This window comes from Camelus bactrianus, chromosome 4 (assembly GCF_048773025.1).
Source record: "Camelus bactrianus isolate YW-2024 breed Bactrian camel chromosome 4, ASM4877302v1, whole genome shotgun sequence".
NCBI classification, from domain to species: Eukaryota; Metazoa; Chordata; class Mammalia; order Artiodactyla; family Camelidae; genus Camelus; species Camelus bactrianus.
In genome coordinates, this window is record NC_133542.1 from 23,258,542 (window position 1) to 23,274,915 (window position 16,374).

Sequence of the window (16,374 nt, forward strand, 5' to 3'; positions counted from 1 at the left end):
TACTTTGTGCTCATTTTATGTCTATTTATACAATAACCCATTTTCTCTTTTCAATAAATATTTACTGAATTCAATTTACCAATTTTGCCTGAAGTGACACAGATTGATGAGATAGATTTCAGGCTCAGGTTTAAAAATGTTTAATAAGTAGTGACTTTCAGTTGATAATCTCTATCTTACGTTTGGTGGTAATTCTCACAAGCCTGGACAATAATGTTTAAGAAATAAGAAAATAAAACTTCAGTGAGGTGGGAGAGTTCAGAATGCTGGAGGGGGAAGCCAGGGACGTGGCATTACAGTGCAATGCTGGCAGCTGAGTGCACCCACCAAGCACCAGTGCCATCCTGTTAAAGTTTCGTCAGAAAAAGTTGGCAGCATGTGGACTGATGCCTTACGTTTTCTGTGATGTCACGTCCCTCTAGTGGGGCTGTAGTCTTGCACACTTGTAAAACATCGAGCATATCTGTACTGTTTGCATTTGTGATTGTAAAGTTTTGGTATTGTGAGTTCATCTACTTCCCTAGACATCCAAACATAAACATTTTTGGTATGTCCTATTTGTGGAGTGTTCTGGTAAAGCGTCATAGATTCTGCAGTGTTAATTGAAGAAAATACTTTTGTCTATTCTTATTTTATTCTTATTTTGTTTTCCTATGTGAAAAATACTGGATGTCAAGTGAGTGAACTATTTCCTAGAGAAAAAAGAGTAATGTTGAGATTATTTCTCTTTTCAAGTGTAAATTGTTCTTATGTTGATGTATATTGGTCTCCATTTGAGACAACCTTTTGATTGTCTTCACATGATACTGTTAGCGATTCAGCTAATTGATAAGAAACTCAAAGTTGTTTGGGTTGTGAGATATAAATATAATGTTGTATAAAAATAGTTGGACTCAATAAATTGACCTAGTCAAGGAGTAGAGAGTCATGTTTGTAGGAAAATCACATACACAAGAAAAACCCCAAATATCACGTAACTTGTTAGAAGTTGGTTGGAAAGGCTATGAGATGGTAAAAAGAAGAAATAGTAAACCTGGCTGGATGGATGGGAGTATCAGAGGATCTCCTGGAAGAGGTGTTTGTAGATTAAAATTTAGACTTAGATTGTAGATTTAGATTTAAATGGAAATTTAGATTTAGATTGTAATTAGATTGAAATCTAATTAATTAAATTAATTAATTAGATAAATTAAATTAAATTAATCTTTTTTAACCCTTATCATCTTTATGTGTCAAGATCATGCATGATAAAGATTCTGGAATAGAGCATTTCAGCCTCAGTACTGAGTGGTGGCAGTGCTTTCTCACGTTTTTAAATGAGCATCATAACAAATACTTGAAATGTATTAATAACCTAAGTGGTTTATTTAATTTAATACTGCTGATTCTGTTACCTGACATCCATTTTAGAGTGACAGATATGTCACTGTAAACTTCAAAAAGCACATGTATCTGTGAGGATCCAGAAAAGAGCTCTGACCAGAGTCCAGCAGAAAGAGCTGCATGGGGAGACCAGTTGTGATGGTGTTAGAACAGGTGGGAAGTCAGGCGGGCAGTGAGGCAACCCAGACATTAGCAGCAGCAGGACCCACTGCCACAGCTTGAGCTGGGGGGATAAAGGGCGGAGGTGGAGTCACCAGAATCCTTGGGGACCACAGAGAGGGACCCACCCCGTGGAAGGTAACACCGCAAAGGAGATGTAGCCATTGCTTGGAGGCACCTGTTAAAAGTAAAGAGAAGGGAAGAAACACCTCCCCTTTTCCTTTCTTCCCACTCTCCAAATTTCCCAGCTCTCACCAGTGCCTCTCACTAGTTGGATCTAACTTGAAGCCACTTGTTAACAGAGCTGGGAAATGTAGTTGGCAGGAACAGATAAGAGGTGGCTCTGAGGACAAATGATGACTACATGGTAATTCTGATTTTGGGGGTGCAGTGAGGGGATGAAATTGAGATAAAGTTCAAAACATTAATTTTGTGGGTGGGATTGAGTTTGCACGATATTATCCAAAGCCTTATCATACTTGTTTTTCTTACTGGCTCTGAGTTATCAATTTTTTTTATCCTGCTGGAAAATGTAGTTTATGTCTTTTCATCATAGCATTGTTGTTAGACACTTCTGAAAATCTTCTGTGAATGATCTTAGTGGTTAATCTTTAAATGTTAACATACTTTAAATGTCAGGAACTTTTCAATCTTCTCTAATTAGAGCCAGTCTTTAAAACTCAAAACAACAGGTGACAGGCTGAGTTGTTCCGATGGCAATCAGTGGCTCTGACAAAGAATTCTAGACTTCCTCTCTCTCTCCTTCTTCGTCTTTTGGAGGTATGCGGAACGAACCAGGAAGAGGTTCGACTGCCCTTGTAATAATCAAGCACTGTCTACAACTTCGAAATAATGATGTGGGTTCTTGGTTCTTTTGTGGTTGTGTTTGGAGGTTGGGTATACAGTGTAGTTCGTTTTTTGATTGGAAGGCAATGTCAGCTTTGAAATGGCAGCGTGATTATCAATTTGGAACGTCGAACATTAGCCATGTGTAATGTTATGTGCAGTGAAAATAATCTTGGCGCGCATGGGGGATGAGTCTGCCGTGAAACACTTGAAGTTGTTCTGTGCTAATATTTTGTCACATCTGGAAGGCATTTGATGTATAAAATTACATAGGTTTGATACCATTCAGGGTTAAGACATATGGATGGGACATTATGCAGAAACTTGTTCCTTTTCATACTCTTTGGATTTAGCTTTGAGATTTTTGAATCATAAGGAGTCCATTTGAATCTCCATTAAAGATAAACTGAGTAAAATGACAAAATGGAAGGCATTTTGAGCACATGGTACACAGCCTTGTGCCCTGGTCCTCTTGATTCCCTTCTTTGAAATGGATAAAGCGAGTGGACACCCCTCCCATCATTTTTTTTTCTCATTTCCCAAATAACCACAGTAAAAAACAGGATTTCATGGTAGGTGTCTGTAATAGGCTTTTTATTATTCTTGGTTACAATTACTTGTATTTTTAACTTTCCTCTTAAAATCACCTATTGAGAAAATATCACCCCATAAAATTAATAATAAATCTTCATATTTCTGTTGGGTTATAAATTTTTCAGTTCTTTCAAACGTATTACTCCACTCATTAAAATAATCCTGAACTTCTCTTGAAAAAAAGGAAAAGCCATGTTTGTTAGCCGTTTTGGGGTTTTTAATTTTATCAGTGAAATTGAGTTACTTGTCTCTCATGCACAGTTTGAATTTGCAGGAGGAAGTCACTGTCTCCTCATTCATTTCCTCATTTTATCCTTTTTAAAAAAATGTTAGCTCACATGATGTATTATTCAAGTAGTTTTATTCCTGGTAAATTAGCTTTTGCCCTGAAAACATGGGGACAGAAGTTCTTTGAACCACTTATCAAGGAACTGTTAGCACACTTAATACCATTACCTGCCACAGCAGCAAGCTTCCTGCCTCATCAAGTGATTTCTCTGATTTTTTTTCCTCTGATTTTATGATAAAGTTATTTTATAAACAACAGCAGTGATGAATGTCTGACATACAAATCTACTTTATCTTGGTAGATTATCTTTGCCCTACTGTATTACTCTGCTAATTATTATGCACCTTTGAGTAAATGTATACATTTATATGAGTGTATCATCATAGACTTATGAGCCAGGATTTAATAATGAAGCAAGGGCTAATTATTAATTAGTTACGAATAACAGGGTATGTAAAAATCCATCCAGTTTCTTTTTGTCTAAGCTCATATAATGATTTAAACCTAAACATTTTAATCATTTGGTGAAGTATCTTTTTACCTAAAATAATGGAAAACTCTAGATAAAAAAAATTTCTTTTTAGGAACACTTGCTGGTGATAAGATGAGCTCAGAAAAAAATAAGAATATAACTTTTTGATCATTGATGGCATCTGTTGCTGAATTTATGTTTGTAGAGAATTTGCAGACACTTGGAGAATAGACTATGTGTAGATGATAAGCAAATGGGTAAGAGCTATGATTGGCATTTCTGCAAATTTAATCATAATTTGAGAGAGATGAGAAGTATTTTAAGTGGTATCAGCCATCAAGGGCTTGTTCACTGTAAAAGAGTAGTTATTTATTCAGCAAATATTAATTGATTGTCTTCCTTATGCCAGGAATTATGCTAGGCAGTGAATAAGACTAACATGTGTCTTGACCACCTCCCCATCCCCTGAATTTTACAGTCTAGCAGGAGACCTGGACACTAATGCAGGACTTCAATCACCTGTGCTGTTAGTGTTTTCAAGGGGGAGAATAGAGTGAAAACAGAGGAGGACTAACTAGATGGGGTTTTTGGCGGGGGAGGGCGGTGGGTGTGGGAAATTAAACCTTAAAATGTATTTTAAAAAATTTCCCACAAATATTTTCCCGCAAATATTAGTGCATATTTTTACTGTTGTTGAAGTTATTTTTTTCCCCTCTTATCCTTATTGGAAATGACTAAGGCTACAAACTCTTACTTTTTTTTCTTATTCAGTTTTAAGTGATTGGGCAAGATGAAAACTGTTTCAGGCATGAAGTGGTTTGCTTAGGGTCAGAGTACAAGTGTTGGCAGTTACTGAGTGGAACCCAGGAGTTCTGACTCTCCAGACGGCTGTGAGAAAACATGTCCTGCTCCCTGAGAAGAAAGATTGCCAACAGAATATTAGAAAGTCTTATGTCTGGTTTTAATCTAGATAAACAATACTCTATTAAGTTTTGGGGAAATACGAGACACAGTGTAGCACAGGAAGGCCACGTGTACACAGAATGTGGTATGTGTAGGATTTAGGATCATGCGTGAAGACCCCAGAACAACATAAAGCAGATAAGTAAGTTACTGTGCCAGGTGGTGTAGCAAGTGTTGTTCAGGACTTTGGAAGTAAAGGAGCATTTATTTTTCCTTGCTCTCCTTCTAAGAGAAAATTTAAAACCAACAGAATCATAAATGTTGTGTTCGGTTTATGTTAAAATTTTGCATTGATTTCTCAATTTGCCTCAGTTATGCCCTTGAGTCTGATGACATCCTGGCTTTCATTTTCAGATTCATATTTCACCGACATTCTCTTTGCACTACATACCTTGCTATAAAATGCAGGTTTCTGGTTTCCAAGGGGGGAAAACAAAGTATATTACGTAGTATAGCTGAAATCCTCAATGTCTCCCAGATGGGAAAGACAGAACATTCATCTCATCTTTTCCTCCTGGATCTGGCTGGCTTTTGGAAAGGACCTCATCGTTTTCATGTGGCAGAGTGCATTGGCAAATTGTTTTTTGAAGTACGCAGTGGTGTGTTCATCTAATATTATAAGATAACAGGCAGCCTTTATGAAAGATTATAAATCTCACAACTCTCCTCAGAAACTTAAAATACAGCTGGAAATGTTTTGCTTCCAACAAACATGCAATCTTCATAAAATTGGAAAAGAAATGTTTTGAATAAATAATGTTTTGGTTTATTTCTCTCTAGTGCAAGATCTATTTTTTTCAGTCAAAATCATGCCATAAAACTCCTCCTTCTTCTACACTAACACCCTTGCCTCTGTATTTATATTTTGCTGGTGCATCTAAATTTTTTTTTTCTTTTTTAAAGTATGCCAGATTGCTTTGCCTTGTTTTTAAAGATAGAAAACTGGATTTGCTCCCAGGGACTCTTTCCCTAACTAGGCCGGTTTAAAAACTAAACAAGGATTGAGTCAGTTAATTAATTTAAATGAGATTACAAATCAAAAACATATTACGCAATCTTGATTTAATTACCACATTTTATTTACTTAATTGAAAACACACTGTAGAAAGTTAGCAATCTTGACAATAGACCAGTCTGGTGTCTTTGCATTCTATAGGCTCAAGGCTTCGAAAGCAAGAAGTTTAGATGATCCTGGTTGTGACCTTTGGTTCACTCAATCCCTGGATCAGTAGAGAGTCATTGAACTTAATCTTAGGCCAGAAAGGTCAGATACGATGATCCCTGCTTTCATTTGTCGGGGTTTGGTGCTAGTTAATGAAGCAGTGCAAACCTCCGGCCAGCCACGTTGGCAGGTTTCACACTTTTGCACGGGGGTCTTCCTGTCTGTCCTGGTGAATAGTCCCCTGGAATGAGTAGGTTTGATTTGCTCTCTTATGACGATGTGATTTTTTTTTTCCCCCTTAAATTTCAGTACCCTATGTTGTTTGGCTAATTCCTCGTGAACAAATTTTGGTCTTGGGCCCAAACAAATCCTTATTTTAATCTTTGCGATATAATGCTTTGAACCTAATCCTCCTGTTAAGCAGAAAAAGTGACTGTTTAAAAGAAAGTTTAATAATAGAACTAGTAGAATGTGTAGGGATAAGAAAAAGAAGGGACAGTAGGTATCTACTCTCTTGTTCTATATTTTCCTTTGGTTAAATAAGTTACTTTATCTGTAAAGGGCCTCCACATAACAACGTCTTTTAAAACGCTGCACTCTGCTGTATTTGAAAATATGTTTTTTAAAAAGTATTATCCAATAGAAAGGGAGATCTGAAGGTGTGGGTCTTCAGATGGAAAATAATCTAGATTAAAAGGCATGATTAAAAATATGTAAGAAGCTGTGTCTCTCATATATATATTATTTTGGTTCCGTTAAAAGTATTCAGAGAGGATTAATTTCTCTTCCTGCTCACAACTGGGTTTAGGGGAATGGATACAGACTCAGCAGAAATGTGTGGAGGACTCCGGACTCCATTAACAAAGTGACAGAGCCAACACTTCCCAGGGACGCTGGTTAATCAAGTTTTGCAATGAAACGGGTGTCGTAATATGTAACGTCCTCCTGAGAAGAGACGGAGAGACAGACAGAGAGAATGAGCGTTTTCTCACACATTTACATGCTATGAGAGATAAGAAAACAGTTTTCCTGTGTTCTTTTTTTGTGTTATTCTAATAAACATTTAAAGGCGGAAGAAGAAAATAATGTAAAACTGGAGTTTTGTGTTGCCCCCAGTCGATGAAACAGTCCTCCATTAAAACTGAAGCTGTATGGTTTTTAACTCTGCTGGAGAAAACTATGGCAAATGATGTAATCGGAATTGTGATTACAGAGAGCTAACTCACTAGAAATCCCAGGGAAATCATCACTCCTTGTAGAAAGTAAACTGCCAAGAGGGAGGCGGGCACTGCGCGGAGGGAGGCGGGAGACGGAGAGGGAGGTTGTCCGAGAACAGTTTTCTCCTCTCTCTTTTTTTTTTTAACAAGGTGAATATTTCAGTCTTACCTTTTGTTTCCTTGTTATAAAGTGCATGCGTTTGTATTCCTTCCTTCAAGTTTTTGTGTGTTTCTTATATTGGCTTTTCTCCTTCTTAAATGATTCTTTCCAGCATACTATATATTTAGTTTGTAAAAATATACTGCTTCAGCATGTTGGTAGCTAATAATGTTTTGGAGAGAAAAAAGGGGACTATTCCAAGCCTTTAGAAGACTCTTGCGGTATTCTTTAGTTGACAATGGGCTATTTCTTTACCTGCTTAAAGCAAAGGAATATGACAAAGGGGCCCTTTATCACATGATGACTAATTTTAGTTCTAGCAGGAGGCTATCTGTAGGTTAACAGGTCACAGTGTGGGTTTCATTTACTCTTCTGATATCCCTTGATATAAAAGCTATATTGTTATGGAGTCATAGAATTTTAGAGCCAGAAGGGGCCTGACAGGTTAGTTTGTACATTCCCTTCTTTGTACCAGAATGATTATAAAATCAAAATCACGCCTCTCAAATTTGGTTTCCCTGTTGATACTCAAGTCATGGTGTCAGAGAATAAAGTGAATTCCTGGAATAAGTGTCATCTTGGGGTAGAAAGACAGCTTATGTATCAAGGTCATCCAGACCTTCTCAGCCTCCGGCTTGCAGACTAGGGGTCTGCTTCCTGGGCCTCCCCCACAAACACCTCATTCCTTTGTAGGAGAGAGCCAAACATTAATTTCTGACTTGAAATAGTTCCTCTTACCTACCCCCTCCCATTTCCAGATATTCCTTTGGAAATTAAGGGAAGCAGAGCTGAGACTTATGTTAGGCTGGGAGATCTAGCCCTGGGAATTATATCTCTGTCCTCTTTCCTTGTCACAGGAGGTTTGTGTGTTTTAATTCTAACGTATGTTTCTGCACGGAGGAGGCATGCCTCCTCTCTTCTTTGTGCACTTTCATAGTGTGTAGTAGACCAACTGTTTTCTATTCATTTGACTTGCCCAACCAAATGTGTCAGGCATTATATCAAAGATTAAGGCCATAAGCTTAAGAAGGGCAGTATCATTGCCTTTACATAGTTCAGAATCTAAAGTAGGTGACCTCAACATGGAGGAAAAAGAGGGATGCCACATGCAAGGACTCAGGTGCATCGAATGGAGGTGACACACGTGGAACTGAAAGGCTAAGATATGACCCAGGTTTGGGTAGGACCAGATCAAGGGGCCTTGAATGGCATTCTGAAACTTTGGGTTTTTTTTTTTTCTATATGTTTGGGACTACATGTAAGAACTTTAGCAAGGAAGAAGCTTAATCAGTTTTAGGTTTTAAAGAGATCACCTTGGTAGTAGAGTGGAATATGTACCAGGAAGATGTAAGATCTGTTCATTTTTCAAGACCCTGTTCCTAAGTACCTCCCTCTCATAGCTTTTATGACATGCCCTTGCTCATCCGTCACAGGAAGAACCAGTTATTTCCACTTGCTATATACTCATTTATAGCACCTATCACAGTTTATTTTTTAAAATTTGTATATTTATTTCTGTTTGAGTAATCTCTGAGCTTCTAGAAGGAGTAGAATGTATATTCTTATTTTTGCATAATATTTTAAAGGTCATTATTGTAAATTAAATAAATGGAAATTTAATATACATTTAATGCACATTTATGGAGAATCTATTGTGTTCCATACATCAACAACTGGAATACAGAAGATGCCCTGTAAATCTTATTGATTCTCATTTGTTTGATGTTTACCTTAATGACTTTCAAAAAATCTTTCACAGTAACCACAGCAAATCATTGAATTTGTTCCCCTTCCCCAGAAAGTTAATACGCAGTAACAAACATTTAAAAGGTCATTATTTTTTATCTTATACCTTTTTAGACGTCCACCAGATTATCAGTAAAACATTAGAATTTCCTTTGTTTAGCAGGGAGAATTCAAACTAAATTGATTTAGAGTTGGCCTCTTTTTAAAACATCAATTAGTGTATAGACTTCAATGGTAAAAATTATTATTTCCAACTTAGGTAGAAAAAGTAGCTAAAGGTGTTTGACATTTCTGAAGAAGGTTTTGAATGTATTGCTAAATGGTGAGAAGGAGGAGAGAAATTAGGGGAAGGTAAAGTTCCCAGAAAACTTTAATCTAGTGAAAGATCATTTGGCTCTGCATGATTTTAAGATTGCATCATAACCACTGAAGAGGCAGTGTGTCTGAATGAGTGACCATGTAGAGGAGAGAGGTTTTAATAGTGGCCATGTAACTTTGGACAAGCTATTTAAATCACTTCAGTGTCTTCCATAAAATTGAGTCAGCAGAGAAACCTGGTTTAGCTATTGGTAGAGCCATGAAAGTGGCTACTTTTTAAAGGAGTGGATGGAAGGATTGAAGAAAAATGAATAAGGATTATTATGTAGGGATGAGAACCTTTTTCTTACTCCTAGAGAATCTTTAACCTGGGGGAGGAGGAAATGATTGAGTTTAAAAAGTATTAATTTACAAGTAGCCTCACGCACTATTCTTTTTGCTCGAAGATAGAGGATATGCTTAATTCATACTTTTAAAACAAAGAATGGGCAATATGAGAGTTTTGTAAGTATGTAATACAAAATGTATTTCAGTCCTCCATCATGTCCAGTCAAGTCAGGAAGACATGACACGTAGAAGATAGAGATTGTAATTAAGGAAGAGAAGATACAGTGTGGAGGGAATGACAGGACCCCTTTCGCTCTCTTTTTGTCTGCCACATCAAAAATCTTCTTTCTAGGCTCAAGACTCAGTTTGCTGGGCAAGCTCACAATCCCCATTCTTACCTCCCTTCTTCAAAGATTTCAGTCTTCTAGAAGGTAATTTTCATCAGGTGGCTGGTATCTACCGCCTTTTAAGCATGACAGCTTCCTGGGAACCTCAAAATGGCAACGGTGCCTTCCTCCCCTTTTGGGAGAATGGAATGAATGCATTTACACAAGAATTCTCAGGAGGGCCCCGCTCGCCCATCTTCGCTTGATTCACCACAGACAATTTGAGATGCTTACACAGGGATGGACAAAGTTCAGTCATACCCCTTTTCGCCCTTTCTTCCTGAGAGGCAGTGCATTTAAAAATTAGTCATTTTCTCAATGTGGCCTTTATGTTTAATAATATCTTCCATTTATTAATTGTGTAGGGTGTGTCTGACTGTTGCTGCTTTATATAGTAAAACCTTTGCAACGATTCTATAAGGTAAATGGTACTACAGTTAAAGATCAAGAATTTTGCACAAGATCACTAGTGAGGAACAGAGCCAGGATTCACTGTAACACATGAAGTGCGCATGCACGCACACACACACACACACACAGAACTTGAGCAAATGATGGAAGTGGTTAAATAAAACCTTTGGGTATAGAGAAATTTGACCTAGGTGGTGAATTGGAAGGGTTTTAGATGTGGTCTGAATAATTCGTTCTCTGAAGTTAACCACAATAGCAGTTCATTTTTGGTTTCTCTGCCAACTGCGACTCCCTGGTTACTTCTTTTTCCAGCAGTTGGAATTAAGTGACCGATACAAGGTGACATAAGACTTAAGAGTAAGTTAGAGCGTTAGAATTTAGAGTCTGAAAAGTAAACGTTCTCTTTCTCCCTCCCTGAGAGGGTCTGTCCTGTGTTTTGGGGACCCAGTATATGCTATTTTACTTTGTGAGAGGGCACAGACGTTGAATTAGGAGGGAAAATCTGTCATCGTGTGCCAGTAAATGCCAGATTATTTTAGAAAGTGGAATTATTATTAAAAGCAAGTGTGTGACTCAAATTTAGGGTCTACTTCAGCTTTCCCGCAAATGCTTGTGGCTTTTTTAGAAATTACTTTTTTTCAATTGAGGAAGTTGGTCTGAAATTGTTGGAAATGGTGGGAAATGGTAATTTGCAGCAGAAAAAAACAGGATTTTCCCAGTGGGATGTTGTGGTAACAGGGGGCACCATTGTTCTGATGACTGTCTTAAGAATGGAAGAGACCTTTAATCTTTACTGGATACAAATTTCAGTAACCAGATGTTGGGAAAGAATTTTGTGGTTCCATTTCGAAGTCGATCTAATTAAACATGCTGGAGCTCCCGTAATGTCAACGATGACAGCCTTAACCTGCCTCATGTTGTGTCATCATGACCTCGAGGGATGCAAATGTGGATGGAGTAGCTTTAGAGGGAAAAGTTAAGCCTGGGGAGGCTCTGGTCAGTGGGTGGGTTATGCGTAAGGAGGAACTTCTCAAAGTCAGTTGAGAAGTTAAGCTGGAATGTAGTATCAGTGCTGAGGGGCGTTTGTCAGAGGAACGTGAGGCAGAAATAGCCGAGGTTGCAGCAAAATAATGTAATGTATCGTCTTTATGTAACAGTCATACTCTGTGCCGGGAAAGGGACCAGTGTTGTACCATCTTTTATAGGAATATAGAAAAAGAAAGCTTAATCTCCTAAGTTATAGGTTCCTGAGTCTTGCCTCAATTCTAGAAAAAACTAATAGAATTCATGGAGGGTGAGAGAACCTCTTAGAGAGTACCTAACTCTCTTTGACTATCTGCAAGAGACTCTAGCCAGAATTCAAGCTGCAGAGTATAGTCCTTACCAGTCTCCTTTCCATTTGGGGAAATTAGAAATGAGTTGAAGGATAATGTGGGAATCATTAAATATATTTAGTAAGATTTTATAGAAACTGTTGTAGGATTAAAAAAAAGAAAGAAAGAAAGAAAAGAAAAAAAAAGACAAGGAAGTGGGATGAAGCAGCGAAATTCTGATCTCAGCATTAAACCTAGTTAGCAGCATGAGACAAAGGGCACAAATAAATAACCAAGTTTTCTACAGAAAGAAACCATCAGAATGTCGTTGCATTTGCTGGTAGAAGCAGCAATTGCAGTATGTTAATAACTGAGAAGGAATAGCAGAGTAACCCTGCTGAAAAAATTAGCGTAGGATTTTTCTGCTTAAATAAGATAGGAGGAATCCCTGTTTTGGGTACAATGGCAAGATTTTGGGAAAGAGACTTGTCCGTGACCACCTGTCACATTTTGTTGAAATTAATGTTCAAGTTCAAAATGGCCTTTTCTAGGCAAGCAAAGAAGGCTTCTGAATCTGATCCCTCCATTCCTCCGGCGTTTACCAAAAGCCTAGTGCATTCACAGCCACGAGCTGAGACAAAAGTAGACAGAATCTCTGCCTCTGCCCAGGAGCATGCAATTTAGCTGGGGAGACAAAACTTAAATACTAGAACCAATAAAGGAAGATTACAAAGCAACCTGCAAGTAAGTGTATAATCATATGGCGCAAATGACACAGATAAATGCAGAGGGGACGTGGAGGAAAGAGGAGTGAGCAAAACACAACAGCGTCGAGCAGTTAGGGAAAACGTGTTTCCTAAGAGTCGGCTGGCTCCCATGTTCCTTTCTGTAGCGTTGATGAGAAATAATGCAGGATAGGAAATTCAGATCCTCTCCATTGATCCCTTCCTCCTTATCTGCAGAGTCTGTCTGTCTATCACAGATGGAAATTAAATTGATCCAACAATTTGCTCTCCACAAAGCCATGTTGGTTTCTACCTAGTAATTTATGCCTTTCTTGGTGTTTGCAAATCGATTTGCTATTATGGGATGCAGGCAAATCTGGGCCTGGATCCAGTAGGTTGGGGGATTGTTGGAGTGGATATGTGTGTATGTGTGTAAAATCCTAGAAAAATGGACTCTCATTTCTGTGTACTTTTACTCATTGAATAAAAACATTTTCAGGTTTTTTTTAAAGCATGTTTAATTGCACTCAGATTGCATTTTTAGGGAATATATCTGCTTTATTTCATATTGCTCCTGACAAGTCCAACCTGTAAACTACCTTCAGTGGCTTTAATGCCACAGCTTTTGTTTCAAAAAGAAGCTTTGCTCTTCCCCAAGAATATTATAGATGTATATTTTTTTTTCCTTTTGACAAAGAAATAGGTATAGACATTCATCTAGTTTAATAAATAAAACATTGCTGCTGAAAGGCTTAGGAAAGTATACTTTATTTAAACACTCAACTTCATTGTTCTACCTTAAAAAAATTTTTTTTAAGTCCTTCTGAGGATTGTGAAATTCTTTCAAAACAAATTAAAAAGAAAACATTTTCTGTGATTTCTTTATAGATTCTGGACAATCAGGAAGTCCAAGCCACAATGATCCTGCCAAGAATCCTCCAGGTAAATATGTGTTCCAGGACATTTGCAATCTGACATTGTTGGAGAACAAAGGTACCACTGTATAGATAAACACCCTGTAATTGGTCAGCTGCCTATTTTGTTCTGGCTGGCAGGTATGATCGGGACAAGATGTGATTCTGTTTAGGCCCTTCACAGCGGCAAGTACTTCCATATTGGCGTCATCAGCATGTACCTAATCACCAGTGTTTTACTTTTTGTTGGTGTTTCTTTGAAAATGAATGAGCCTGTGTATCTTTCAGGTGCTAAAAGTCACTGCTGTTTGAAGAGCAAAAAAAAAAAAAAAAAGATTTCTAATCTTTCTTTTAAAATGTACAAGAAAAAGTAAACATTTTCATACTCAATATAGTTTATCAAATCTCATTACTTTAAAAAGGGGGTTTGTGGTGGTAGTTGGTGATGTTTTCAGTGGAGGATTTTTGCAAATGAGTTTTTGTTCCATAAAATTTTTATGGGATTCCCAGAATCAGGAAGTAATGAAAGGAAGACCTTTCTTTTAGTATAATATATGCCAAATACCCTCTCTGTTTTCAGAAGTCATTCCAGATCTGAAAATAGCTTTTATAACTTGTCATCTTCATGGTTCTGTTTTTCCTAAATCTGAACATATAGAATTTTGATGTGGATTTATGAGTAGTATCTTTCCTCATGAGACACAAACTAGTGCAAAGAAAAATTTCTAAAATTTTAATCTCATAAAACATTTAATTATATCTGTGACTTTGATCAAAGAGTGCTCTAAGAATCAAATAACAAAAACAAAAACAAAACACAAAAAAATCCAAACTAATCACATGTGCCCTCTAGCTCCCGAAATAACCTCATCTGTCTTCTCGTTGAAAATAACCTCCAAAATTTATAAAAAGTAGTGACAAATGTTCCCTCAGGTAACTTAGTTTTAGGTCCCTAATTGCTTCATCTTGTGATCATAATGCTTTGCTAACGTGAGGCTGAGATTCCTGAAGGACGCCAGACCTGCGACAAAATGTGTCAGAGCAATCCTTATTGAAAGTGATGTTGGAAAGATACAGCGAGGAAATAAGCGAGTGAAAATGCAAAGTCAAAACACAATATACTTTTTCTTTCTGAGTCCTGCCTATATTTTGTTTATTTTTATCTTAGGACACAATTTTTCCAACTACGCATTAGCTTATTCTGCATTATACAAACTCATATTGTGTGACAAAAGTGGTATATACTTCGAAGATAAAAAGTTCTAATTAAACGGAGATTTAAAGTGTATGCTAAGTTGATTTTTCTTTCCTTTAATCAAAATCACTTAATATTACTATAAATTGGTTACAAACCATTAAAAAGATAAGCTGAACAATTTTAAAATGTTAATTTCCAGTTAAAGTGATTATTTTATTTTTTTGTGTGGATGGGAGATTAGAACCAAGAAGGCAAACTATTTAGAATATAATAAATTTTTTCAGAAAATGTCTGAAGTTGAGAAAATTTATTAGCTTATAATGTCTTCCGCTTTCCTAAAATTTCTTCTTTTTAGTTGACTAATGTTCTCTCTGCGGAGCATGATAGCCAAAAGTGAATTGTATCCAAACATTTTTTAAAACTTCCTTACTCATTTTACAAAGAACTAGGAGGGAGAGGGACCTTTAGTAGAAAAAGAGTTGATAAGTATAGTAAGTCAGACTAAACAAAGGATATGTTCTTTGCATTTGAATGACAGCTTGGTTTGGAATTAATAAAGCTGTTATTGTTTGAAATGCATTTCTGAACATGTACAGAAAGAATTATGCTCACTTAAAAATGTTCTCTACTTGAGCTGAATGAATAATCTTTGAATAGTTATGTAATGACAGAATTCGATTTTTCAATATTTGTCAAGAGCCTTGGTTAAATTTTCCTTGTACTACATTCAGTGTAGCACCTATTAATTTATCTGTTTGCATATAACATAGTTAACAGGAACAATCAAGGTAAAACACCTCTATTTTTTCCCTTTCAAATTTTCTTTGGAAGTCAAACCTTCTGGAGAACTGTGTCTTAAAACTGACATGTTGTAGGTAAATGCATATTATGATTAGTTGAATATTATATATTATAAATTGTACATCAGTTACCAGTTTTTCAGAGTTAGAATATAATAAAACATAAAATATCAAAATTAAATGGGATAAAATTAGAAATTTCTTTGCATTCCATCATTTTAACAAGCTTTGTGTATCACTATATTGTGAATTTAACCACAGATTATGAAGGAATTCTATTTGATGAAAGTGTTTATTCTATAATACCTTGAAATAAATCAAGCCATTAGTAATATTGAATAGTTTCTAATTGGAAATGTGAAAAATCATAACTTATTAAGGTTTTTGTTTTACAGTCAATTGGGATAAATTATACTTATTATTAAAAGCTCCTTTTATAAGTATAAGCATGCTTGGTATTTTTAAAGCATTATTTATCTTTGAGAGCTTCTTTTCATCTCTGTTTTCTGCCTTTGGCTGAAATGCGACATCTCTGAAGTTCAGATTTAATATCTCGAGAAGGCACATTTATGGGCAAATTCATTCAACTACCATAAGCAATGAAACAGTCAAATCACTTTGCTGCATGTCTTGCTATTACAAAGTGAAGCCACATTTTTGAAAAAGACCACCTCTAGTGCCAGCACTGTCTTATCGCTGGTAGTTTTTCACTGGGAGGTGTGCAGCCCCTGAACATTGCCACCATCTACTCCTGTTTCTATTTCATAACAGCTTGGGAAAAGATAGCAAAAATTCAAGCCCTTTTGGAGGTAAAGGCTCTTTGAAATCTGTTCTCTACTCTTGACATAAGGTGGAATCCCATCCCATCAAACTATAAGTACAGATGCACGGGTCTCCCACAAACGGGGCATCCATCTGGCTTGGGTTTCTTCCAGCATCAGAATGACTATCTGACATGGAGACCACTTGTGGAAGGTGACCTTAAAGCTTT

At 36.8% G+C, this 16,374-nt stretch overlaps 1 protein-coding gene across 6 annotated transcripts in view; it reads left to right on the top strand.

Annotated features, from left to right (window-relative positions):
* NFIB (nuclear factor I B) overlaps positions 1-16,374 on the top strand; it is a 228,190-nt gene that overhangs the window by 116,650 nt on the left and 95,166 nt on the right. For all 6 annotated transcript variants that reach the window (XM_010972696.3, XM_010972697.3, XM_010972698.3 and 3 more), the window contains exon 3: positions 13,360-13,413. In XM_010972696.3, coding sequence (XP_010970998.2) covers positions 13,360-13,413 — 54 coding nt within the window. The remainder of the gene's footprint in view (positions 1-13,359; positions 13,414-16,374) is intronic.